We start from the raw sequence: 13060 nt of genomic DNA on the forward strand, positions 1-13060 counted from the left end.
TACTTATTCATTTTCTCAGTCGTACAATTATTTTTACAGTAATATGAGGAGGCACAACAGACTTATGCCCAAAACTGTCCCTTTTCAAATTTATACTACAGTCCAAATCAAAATCTAGGTTAAGCTACTATCACTCAACAAAATAATTCATTTACACTTTAAAAACTAACACATCATCAATTAAAAATAGATATACTATGAATTCGATTTAGAATGATATACTATGTTTGCTACAATATTTGTTAATATACTATGTACTATTCTACACTAACAGAATATAGTTACTATTTTGGACTTTCTGAAGTAGACATGTTTTCTAAAAAAAGAGAAATAAACAAAAATAAGTTTTTCTTGCAGGATTATTTTTCTCTTGAGATCAGTTGAGGAATAACCCACACATACACTCGCTCTACTTCCATTACGGTATCGACAGACGACAAAAATTCCAGCTGTTTTTCCAAGGACGTATTTATCCTTTTAATGTCCTTCAGCGAGTTATCCCAGGGTTGAGACCTAGTGCAATCGAATTTTCATATCATAAACCTACTTTGTTCTGTATATCACATACAGATATACTAGTAGTTCTGTGAACAGTCGACCTCACGCAGTATTCTCATCCACAAGTACCAAATGTCAACTGTTTTAAATGTTAACAAACTCAGTTCACGTTTGAATTTGTATTTCATATGATATAATTCATCCAGTTCCGTGATGATCTTTCTATCTGAAGAAAATTATTTTTTTAGAATCAAAAATATTATAATTTCTTCAGCATTATTTAGTTCATTTGTTTATTTTTATTCACCTATTAAATTAGTTTTTTTCGAATGTGAGAATATTGATACTGATGGGCACGCATAATAATACCAAGACTGCAAAACAAAATATTGAAACCAAATACCTTAAAGCTGCGATTGAACCAAATTTATTAAAAAATGTTAATAATTCAATCCTTTTAGATTATATTAGATTGAACATAACTTATCATACACTTGATGAACATATGTGTTTGTCAACTTCCGTTCAATCTAATAGAATCTATAAGGATTAAGTTATGACCATTTTGTTCATAACTTTGGTGTAAACCCAGCTTAAAGATGCATACCTCTTTAATGTCTTTGAAACTATAGACCTTATACAAATACAGTAATGGACTGGCTTCTCCACACATCTGTGTAATCACTTGTCAGCTGATTTATGATGAATAATTCTATAGTCTGATTTTTACTCTAATATTGGCGTATGAAGGAGGCTCCTATTTCCTTTTATATTATCCTTGATATACAAAATTTCTAAAAACCTTGTATATACGTCGACGCGCAATTTAAAAAGGTACATACCTGTCGAATTTCATGAAAAGCTATTGCCGTGTTTCGCCGTAAATGCGCAACATATAAATATATAAACATATAAACATTTAAACATTAAGAGAAATGCCAAACCGTCGACTTAAATCTTAGACCTTACTTCGTTCGGTCAATAAACATATAAACAGAAATTGCTCGTTTAATAGTAGGACTAAAGGATTCAAATTGCATTCAATCTTTATTCTCATCAATTTATTTTTCATACTTTGTAATAATTAACAATACTTTCATTTGATGTATATTAGTTTATAAGCCATTACATATTGTGACCTATATGAATAAAGAGCTCAAATCTAATCTAATCCACTGCCTCTACAACGTGGATCTCACCATAGACTTCTGGTATTCTGTTGACACAGAGTGAACTTTAACCAAGCAAAAATTCTTCACATACTCTACATGTATTGCATCATTATAGATGTAGTTCAGGGTTCCTTTTTCAGGCAAGTTCAAATGTTTTCACCCGGCTCCACACTCATTGCTGTAGTTGAGGTGCTTCAGCATAAGCCAAGTATTTTCCTGTTACGAGTTCACATCACCCATCTACCTGAGTAGAAAAGGAATGTGGACAATATTGTAATTTACTCAATTACCGTACTGGAGGAATTTTATGATAATCTGTTTTCTGGTCACAGTATATTTCCGATGAAGTAAATACTGCTAAGTTAAAAATATTCTCATCATGTATTCTTTTTTTAAATTATTTATTTGATCACTATCCCTTGCACTGCACATATTTACAGAGTGGTACATTTATGAAATCCATATCATCCGTCTATATTTGTTAAAGACCTGGTCCCAAACGTGCAAGTTAATACAGAGTGCACTGTAATCTATAATCTATATCAAGGTCTATAAAATACAGGTCATGACACAATCCCGTGATGCATTGAAAAATCACCATTTTATGGGGTTTTAGTTCACCAATTTTCAAATTTATCAGCTGTTATCATTATAGATTGAACAACATGATGTGTTATTTTGTTATATTGTTCAAGGATTATTGCTTGGCTTTGAATTGTAAAATAAATTCTTCCCACAGAATAATAATATTTAGATTCCAACTAGGAACTGAATTGTTGATATTTAGATTTAATTGATTGGGAACTTCAAACTGTTTCTGAGATTAGCCTTTTGTCCCAATGCCTTATGAATTATAATAAGTTACAAGAATAAGAACAATTTTCAATAATAAAAAATGAATTATTGAACCATTTATTATTGAAATTCCATTATTAAAAAATCGAAAACCTGAATTTACATATTATCTGAACTAGAATATTGGTTTTAAAAAAGTATAATGCATGATTTTGTTATGAGCAGATTGGAATTTCAAATGTACCGCCATAAAGACCCCACATAATGGCCGCTCCATAAGGAACACGAGTGTCATGACCTGTATTTATAGACCTTGATCTATATCTATCTATATATAATCTATAATATAATAAAGGAAAGGCTTATACACGAACAGGATAGGAAATTCACGAATGACGCATCATCACGACTGAACTACTGGACTGATTAACTTGGAATTTTGCATATTGACATTCAGTTAACCATCTAGCATGGTTATAGGTAAAGTTTACAGGTAGTCAAGTTTTTAATTAGACCCTTGCGGAGCATTGAGAATATTTTGAGGAATATGATTCATGGAAACCGAAAGCCAACATCATTTTCTGACATATCAGTGCATTAATTTTTCTCCAGTTCAAGTCGTATAGTTTTGAATTTATTATATGGTTAATGATTTAATAATGTAACGTGTGAATGAAATGTATATTCTGTAAATGTATATGTAAATGTATATCAACAATACCTATTATTCAATAAATTACCGACAACAATAAAAAATTTACCACAAAAAAAGTTTATATCCACAGTAGTACAATGGCTCAAAAAACAGGCTTTTTATACAATTGACGAGTACCCAAGTCATAACATGAGCATCTGACTGTTTTATATTATATTTGTATATGTATATATGTGTACATGTTTATTTATTTATTCATATGCAAATACAATTCAGGTGAAAACAACAGGCATTTGCCCAAAACTGCTTCAAACCCTAATTTGGAATACACAGTCTAAAGGTTATGCTACTTACGTAACTTAAATGATAATTCGTACACAATTTTGAGTCCAAAAAATGTATCTACTACAATTTTTGAATTTATCAGATTGATCAATTTCCAAATACAAATCCAAACAAAACTCTTCCTTCACAATTGCAAAAAATATTGAAAATTTCACTCAAATCCACAAAACTCATGTTAATGAGTTTATCATGTAATGTTATGCATATATGTGTTAGCGGTACGGTATATTGTTAGTATATGCAAAGCTATGTATTATCTTCACATGACGTTTGTTTATAACATTTGTAATGTTCGATGACAAGAATAAAGATTATTGATTATTCCGATTGGATAAATAAATTCATTTGATTCATCAAAGATACTACATAAAAGATATGCAAAAGTTTATTACATGACTGATATGAAAAAACTTTTACATCATAACAAGTAATAAGTTACAAGAAGAGACATTACAATTATTTGTAGTTAGTATATTATAAGGATACACTATAAGAAACTTATTAGTTTCAATAATTATCTTCTTAAAATATATGAATTCAGGGCTACTTTCCTGTATTTATAAGATAGAATAAAATATAGGTACCCTTTGAAATTAATAAATTGTTTTAGTTTGTATTCTTATTTTATTAATTTCAAAGGGTATTATAATTCTAATTTATAGTTTTAATTAGTATATTGAAACAGTATATTCGTTTTACCATAGATGAAAAAATTAAGAAAAAGTAATATTTCATCTCTGGCTTTACTGAAGTTTTGAAGTAAATTTACAGAAACAATTCGATAGAGTTGTTGGAAATAGGCCTACATTTCAATCGCATTAATTCAGTTATAAAATACTGTTATGCTCAATTTCATTCAACTAACATAAGTTTTTTATCTCTTTGATGTTTAAATGGCGCATTTTACAACGTGTTTTATTGTCACACTAGATGATTCTTTTCATTATTTTTGAAGGAAGTTACTAATTTTCAGTGTCTGTGTAGTAGCAGTAAAATATCAACTGGGAAACATCCAAACAAGCCCAACTGGAGAACTGCCAGACTAAAACTCATTTGTACAATGCCATACTCCTTTCTATTATAAAAATATTCTTTTTCTAGAATATTTCTCTATTAGCAGCAATGTCACAACAAATATTGTATGGATATTCTTGTGAGTTTTGAATCCTATTTCACTTTGGAGCATTGTTAAGTAGCCGAGATTTCATCTTATTAATTTGTCTCGTTTATTTGAAATACACCTTCAAATTCGGTGATGACCAATTATCTAGAAGTATTATAAATTTAATAATATCTGAAATCGCTTAATAGGAATAACCATAAACACGACCACAACCATAAGAAAATTATTATATTCCCGATAATAATGAGATATGAGACAGTAACAAATATTATGTAAATAATATACAAAAATAAATACTTCATAATTTACAGCATTTAATTTGGATTTTTGTTCAATAATAATGCCAAGTTTCATTGAGTTCTTCAATAATATACAGGCCTAGTATAATCATTTTCACGAATCTTATAAACCCTGTAACTTATAATCATTTTTAGTTTAGTCTACATCATAATATCTTAAATACTGTGTGTATTCCTATGATAATTTGATTGTTCACAACTCTCCTCATCATATTCCAGAAGTAGTTTGATAGTAGTATGAAGTATATGGAGCTACAAATGTGCAGAATAAGTATAGGAAACTGCCAAGAGGATTAGAGAGACCTAGTTTCATGGAAAAGTAGAATATTTAGTAAACTGGGATTCTCGTTCAGAGAATATTCTACAAACAGGTTCAAGAGACTTGAAATGTCAAAAATCTACTTTATTTAGCGATGAAGTGAAATGTTGAATATAGACGTATCATGGACAAATATTGACGAAACTTTTATCTCATTGTATCTTATTGATGATATGTTTGAGTTAATATCTCTTCAAAAGTGTTCTTCATTTTAAATAAGTGGATTTTTTACAACATTTAAAGTCTCTTCAATTATGGAACAGTTCCCAATATTCACGCTACAAACTTAACTACACACAGGTGTCTGAATCGGAAAATAATCTACTAACATTCGAGCGAATAAAGATGCAACTAAATGTCACATTACTCGACAAATGAAACAACTTTCGAAGGAATAAAGACAGAATTATAAAATCAGACCTACATAGTGACACCAACATAATAGTCTTCGCAGGGATTCTGGTTGAGTGAATAACGAAATTCCCCGATGACACCAAACTTCATCCATTGCGAGCAACTACTAAGATTGGCACATGAAATATGTATAATCTCAAGTCGCAAGTTGTGATGGAATGCACAACTGAAGACATCAATTGAAAAATCATCAAGTGGTATAACGAGAGGCTGATGAAGCTCCTATTCAGGAGTGAAATGCATTCCTCAATACTCCAACAAAAGTAAGTGCTTTTTATTCACTTAATGAATTTTTAGAATTGCAAAGTATTATGCTCTAAACTGTATAAAATATGTATGTGTATGAAATTTGATCTGTATCATCAAGAGTAGCATTTTAAAGATTGTGACATTTTATATTAATTTGAGACATTTCCATTCATAACAAATTATTATTAACAAAGAGTCTTACGAATCTCTTGTAAGAATAGAATATTGGAATTATCGACTGTTTAATTGAATTAATTAAATTAACTTGTGATTTTTATTAGATATGGACTTAATATTTTAGATTTTCCTATTAATGTTAACTAATTATAGCCTAATTATGTAAATTTGGACAGGGTCATTTTTCAACGCATTACTAAGTGACTTCACTTTTATATCTTTATCTAGACGTATGTGTGTTTGATATTGAATTTGATTTTGTTGTGCGTTGAATTAGAATCAACAATGACAATAAAATTATATTTATTTCATCTTATTTAGTGTTTTTTTTTTCAAATAACTACAACAAAGTTAGTATAACTTCTTTTACTTACCCAAGGATCACTCCAAAATGATAGTTCATTATATTTAACCATTCTAAACTAAATACGGTAGCTAGTTTTTCCAACATTCATAACTGAATTTCATCTCATGGCCCAGTCTCTAACGTTAAAAGTAGGTAACTTTTTCCATTCGCGTAATTCATTCCATCTTCCCTAATTAAATTTGACGAGTTTGATACGCATACAGAAACCAGTTTTGAGGGACTATAAAGTATTATTAACGCTGAAAATGCAGCAAACTAATGAACAGGTAATCACACCTGCAAGTAGAGAGCTCAACTACGATAATAAGAGCTTATGGTGGAGGAAATTCGCTAATAAAAGAGCAGCAAAAAACTTTAGCACAGCCACGTAACATCTAGGGTCTAAGCTGATGGCTCAAATTGGATTACAATGTTGCTGTATCAAGAAGGGGTTACAGGGGTTATGTAAATGAACACTCAGCTTTCATATTAATGTTATACGATTCAATGGTGGAGGGGGAAAGGGAAGGAGAATGGTGTGTGAGAGAGAGAGGGGAGGTAGCTTATTCCATTTCTTTGCAACGTAAGCTACTTGAATTCATTCAATGAGAAGCGTAACACTACTATCAGAGAGGAAAATTGAATGCAAAAGACGACTTCCAATCTAATCTAATTATTTAAAGCCTGGAATTTAATGACAAGAGGTGAATACATTACAGTAAATAACTGAAGAATTAATTTACAAAATAAATATTTAGCAAATGTTACATTTCATTATCCACCTTGAAACAATAAAGGTCCGATAAATTACTTCCAGTGTTTTCAACACTTTGTAGACTATACCTTTCAATTTGGAGTTGAAGTTTACCTCAATAACGCGAATTTTTCAGTTGATCTCTACTCTCTAGAAATACAATATATCGAGATGCCCAAAAACCTTCAGGGGGGGGGGTGTGAAAAAATTGCCATCTTCGAAATGTTATCAATTATACACGTATTTGGACTCTTGCAGAATGAAGTACTTTCAAATTTGTTCGAGTTTATCAATCTAAATGAAAACTAAGAAATAGACTGTTTCACATAATATTTGGATTCTTTGAGAGTAGGTACAGTACTTTCAAATTTGTGTCAAAAGTTTAGCAATCTAAATGAAAACCAAGAAATAGACTGTTTCACATGATATTTGGATTCTTTGAGAGTACAGTACTTTCAAATTTGTGTCAAAAGTTTAGCAATCTAAATGAAAACCAAGAAATAGACTTTTCCACATAATATTTGGATTCCTGTAGAGTACAGTACTTTCAAATTTGCGTCAAAAGTTTAGCAATCTAAATGAAAACCAAGAAATAGGCCGTTATTAATGATAGAACGGAGGCTGCAAATGGATGAGAACAAACATTAATTTGGGAAACAAAAGGGATTTTCATTGGAGAGAGGTGATGATCAACCATTAAGAAACGAAGTGTGTTAGTTTTAGCTGACAGATGTGGAGCATGCCGGCAAGATTAATGATAAGGACTACTGCTTCAGCATCCTAATGCCTAACAATTCCTCTCAAGTGATAAGACGTTTTTGTTTCTGTTTAGTCAGCTCACACAAATACACAAACCATGAACCCTTGTGCTGTTGAACACATAAGGAAGGCTTTCTAAAACAATGATGAACCATTAATTTGTTTTCATTCTCAGACGAACAATGTTTGAAATGCGAAAATGAAAATTGAAACGTTCATTTCCATAGTTGAAGCTCTAAGAAAAATGTTTTTCACAATCAAGTTCCCTTTAATATTCTTCGCAGTTCTAAAAGTAAGTCATAACCTAACTAGTATGACAATAAGCAAGAATAAAACATCAATATAATCTGTTGTATATCCATACTTTTTCACTATTAAAATTAAACTTGAATTTTAAAAACACTTTTGGAGTGAAAATGCACTTACATTGGTAGTGACGATCATTTCGACCTGTTGGTCATCATCAGACTGTAGGAATTTACACAACATTGTTTTTGAAATTCAAGTTTCATCAATAAAACTTCTTAAAACATCAATAAGACTTCTAAAATTTCCTTAAAATTAATTAGGACAGTTTAACTAGCAATCTCTAACAGTCTCTAACCGATATGCAACACTATGAAAATCCTTAGAATTGTACATAACTGACAAAACTATAATGCTCATCACAAGAAAAAATAAGGTCCTATCATGTAAAGGTCTTGAGACACTCCAAAGACCTCTTATCATATTATCTATTTGATTACCTAGTCTCAGTCTCGTCTATCAAAGTTATAAAAAATAATATTATCAGAGTTATGTTTTTTGAAGATTTGATAATTGAGAAAGGTTTTATTCCATGATGAGATTAGCACTGTATGCGGGTCATTCTTCAAAAAAATGCAATTTTCAGTAAATATTTTAAAAATTTTAATTTCAAATCTTTTAAAAGAAAAAATGTTGGAAAATACTCTACAACAGAGCTACATGTAATGGTCACATACTTTGGTACTGTGATAAATATGGGGTCGGACTTCATTTTTAACAATAATAAAATTCTTATTATTTGTAGATTAAATGCTGCAATTACAAATACAGACAACAGAAAAAATTAGAACCTAGATTATGAATGGCAGCCTTCTTCACTCATAAATTCCAATAAGTTGTCCAATCTCTCCAAATTGGTGGGGGGGGGGGCTCACGTTGGACCACTATAATTTATTTAGACGAAAATGATTATTAATAAGCGCATCAGCTGTACTTGCTTTGTTAAATTACAATATTTTGGTTACAAGTGGAACGCTCTGCAGGAGTTTGGAGGACTTCTTACAACGTTTACAGGAGTGTAGATGATATGTGCTGGCTTTCAACTATTCAAACTCAGAACCAAATAAAGCGATAATTATCTATTTGCAAAACAGTTTTCTTGTTGTTTATAATGATGATTGATTGCTTATAATGAGTTTTAATATTTATAATTATAAAATCTAAGCTGTAGATTGAAAGATTAAAATGCAAGTATGACTGCAATTTTATAAGTAGAAAAATGAAAACAAATTCCAATATAAGACCAATTCCCTCAAGTAACCCATTCTTGGTAGACCTTCATTACAAAGTGCATTGTATTGAATGGTTCCGGATTTATGCTTGATATTTGGATGTTCCGAATTTCTGGTTAATTTTAAAAGTTCATATAAACACCAAGATGATGAGATACCATCTGACACGATAATTGAAGCATACCTTATTCTGCCTGAATCAAGGACTTGAAGCCGTATTTGATTTCGAACAAAACACGCCTTCACTATATCAACACGGAATATCTATGAATTATAAAGTCATGAACGGTGAAACGCCACACGCTACCCTCATTTACAACCATCAAATCTATCAACAAGATCTTGCAATACAAATCACTACAATGATCACGCTACCTTATGAATGTAAGGATTGAAGTAGCCTACCTATTGTATTTGACCATTACATGATAAAGTGTAGTAGCCTATAAAAGCAATAGAATAAAATGAAAAACATTGAATAAGATTTTTAAAATGTGAGAACGGAATAAGATTCTTAAAACGTATGAACGAAGTTTATGAAATTAGGAACTAGCCTCACAATCCAGAAATTAGTCACAGCATTCAACTTAGTAAAAGTTATTATAAAAAAATAGAGAGTGATCAAGAGATTTATAGGTCTGTCACCTGGTCATACGCCGTCCATATCGTGCTTACAGGTCTAAATCACTTTTTAAATGAGTATGTGGTATCAGGGAAAAAATTAATCTACTACAGCGAAGCAGAGGAAAACGAATAAAGGATAAGTTTTTAATACCTCGAATAGAATAAGCTATTGAAATAATATGGATGACCAAACATTAAATCCAAAACAGACGATATTCGCATCTTGTGACAATAATAAGGTTTTAAATTGATTTAATTTAGTCGAATCCATTTCAAAGTTATTTATTTCAATGGATCAATTCCATTGAATGAATGAGTACAAATTCTTGTATTCAGATCAATAAAGATGAAACATGAGAAGCTATTTATCAATTCATAATATTTTCTAGAGATTATTGTAATTGATTTCCATGAATAAATGAGCTAAATTTTATAATCAAATGAAATTGGAAATATTCCAAAAGCAATAACACATCTCAAATTACAACTATCAACAAACTTATTTTAAATGTGAGAAAAATTCAGAAATTCCTCATCATATTATTTGATTTTCATGATAAGAGATGAGCTTTTTCCTATATTAAGATGAGTTCAAATATCAATTTACTAATCATGAGCCTAATATTGATGTTCATAATAATATTCTGAAATCTGAATACGGCACCCTTAATGTAATTACAGTGAAGAAACAACAGTAGACAGTAAAATCATTTTTTTTCATGGGGATATAATGGAGATATCGAGATAGTTGATCTCATCTTGACTGGACACAGAATCACAGTAACATGCACTTTTTGCACTCACCTGTCTTTCCGATAAGGTTGCCATTCTTCGTGGTTTGCTTTTAAAAACGAACGTCAACAATCATAACAAAAGTGTACAACGACTTTAAAAACTGCTCAACAACAGAGTATAAACTGTAAACAGCGTTTTTCAATAGGAAAATGATAATATATTAAGGAAGACATGGTATTGCCTACTCAAGCCCGGGAAGGGAAGCCTAGCTGGAATAGACAGGCGTCTACTCATGCGCCAATTCAACTCTTCAAACAAATCGAGATCAATAGACACCTGAACTCTGGTTGAGGGAAATTATTCCCGCGCAGGCTGATGCACTGATAACAGTGCGAGTCGATGAGCATCGCTATCAAATATTTTAAATAGGCCTACGAGTCTAATGAAATGACATTAAAATACTGTATTTCTTACTGACACAGATAAGTAACTTGGAAGAATCTAATCCAAGCTGGTACGAACCTTATCAATAGATACAAATTCCAAATGTACACCAATATTAGGATTACTCTAAAAAATATATGTTGGAAATAATACCCCTAATAAGTTTATGGATTGAAATTATATCGTTATTATCAATACTTGAATTAGTAAAGTTTAACGCATATTAATGCAAGGTCATCCCCGTGGGGAAATTGTTGGGGATGAGGCATCATCATTAAGTTTGGTTTCAAATAAATTATTATGAATGCACATTATTTTATAGAATATTTTAAGCCAATCATTTTATATTTATGCTGGTAATATATTCAATGATTTATTGTACAGGAAAATGAGAGTCAGATGCGAAACATAAAGATATAAACGATTTTTACGCAAGAAAATGGGAAATCACAAATCAGGGAAAACCTCGTCATCAACGAGCCCTAGTGAGAGTTTTCCAAACTAAGTCAGCGCATGACAAATCATAGACCATAAAATTCAAATTTACCCCGCGAAAATTGAGATCGAGTCAGAATCAAGTGAAATGGCAATGTAAGTGAAAATGATGATATTTCTTTAAATGCTGTGATATAAAAACTTGAAACGGTGCAATCAGTGTAGAAAAGAATGAACATCATCAGGATTATAATAAACAACGGTTATTCTAACCTCCAGTAAAACACATTTCCAAAGCAATTTAAAGGTACTTGCATTATAAAAACTAAGAATTTGAAAGACTAAACCACTTAATGAATATGTTGTTAAAACAAGCAAGTGTCAAAGCAAGGTATCATTTTAACATTCATATTATTTTTAGATATGTTGATAGGTGTGTCCAAGAGTAGCTCTGATACCGTAACGATACCGAGTACAGACCATCACTCATAACAATATTTTAATGATTAAATCTCAACACTATGCTTAAATAATGATAGAAGTCTGAATTTTTACCTGTTTTACTAAAGGAAGAAGGGTTTGTTCTATGCTTTTGGTTTTTACTTCTATAGTGTTTTGGTCCGCTGAGCTGATAGCAGCCATATTGTTTCACATCACTAAACTAACCAAACTTTTCACTTTCAATGAGCATCATCATCATTAACTTATTTCCAAAATAAAAGAAAAAATGGAAAAAATACGAATTTTGATAATAATAATTTATTTTTCTACAAAATTATAAGGTGGATTATCGATTTCCAGAGTTATTTTACAGAAAAAGCTTATTGATGGAAGAAGTTTTGAGTAGGTTGACAAATTCACCCCATACGAATTCATACGCGTTTTCAAAAGTCAAAATTGTCAAAGTAAAGATTAGCCAATCTTCGCCTGCTCGATAAAAAATATGAATATTATCAATTTTTTTAGATTAGGTACTTGTTTATTTGGTAGAATACAGAATTAAAATTTGATTTCGGTGTTTGTTGAAAAGGCTAAGAGATGTAGAATCATGGAGTAGGGCTTATTAACAGATTAGTGTAAAAAAAAACATTTTCTCAATCGGACAGAAACGAGAAAATTCATTGCTCAAAATTAAACTGTAGAATGCAAACATGGATAGTGCAGAAAAAACTAAGTTTATTCATGTATACATTAATCAGTGATTATTCTTGTAAAGAAATTCTGCCATCTACAGTCTTTCCATTTTGATTATGGTGTCTGATTTGGAGTTTATTGTTTTTGAAGGGACGGATACAAGGATCCAAAGGTTCAAAGAACCCCACACGTCAACCGAAGCTTATTGTGTTCCCGCAAGCAGTATGTTAGTTAGCCAAACTAAT

The 13060-nt window shown here is 30.9% G+C and overlaps 1 protein-coding gene across 3 annotated transcripts in view; it reads right to left on the reverse strand.

Annotated features, from left to right (window-relative positions):
* The window catches only part of LOC111045409 (alpha-catulin), a 49055-nt gene extending 36708 nt beyond the window's left edge, over positions 1-12347 (reverse strand). For 2 of the 3 annotated variants that reach the window (XM_039420650.1, XM_022330811.2), the window contains exon 1: positions 12237-12347. In XM_039420650.1, the coding sequence (XP_039276584.1) occupies positions 12237-12323 (87 nt within the window). In that variant the 5' untranslated portion in view covers positions 12324-12347. Of the gene's footprint in view, positions 1-10871; positions 11098-12236 lie in introns of those variants that run through there. The other variant, XM_039420651.1, reaches the window with a different exon arrangement.
* Positions 12348-13060: the final 713 nt, after the last annotated feature.

This window comes from Nilaparvata lugens, chromosome 2 (genome assembly GCF_014356525.2).
Source record: "Nilaparvata lugens isolate BPH chromosome 2, ASM1435652v1, whole genome shotgun sequence".
In the NCBI taxonomy this organism is placed as follows: Eukaryota; Metazoa; Arthropoda; class Insecta; order Hemiptera; family Delphacidae; genus Nilaparvata; species Nilaparvata lugens.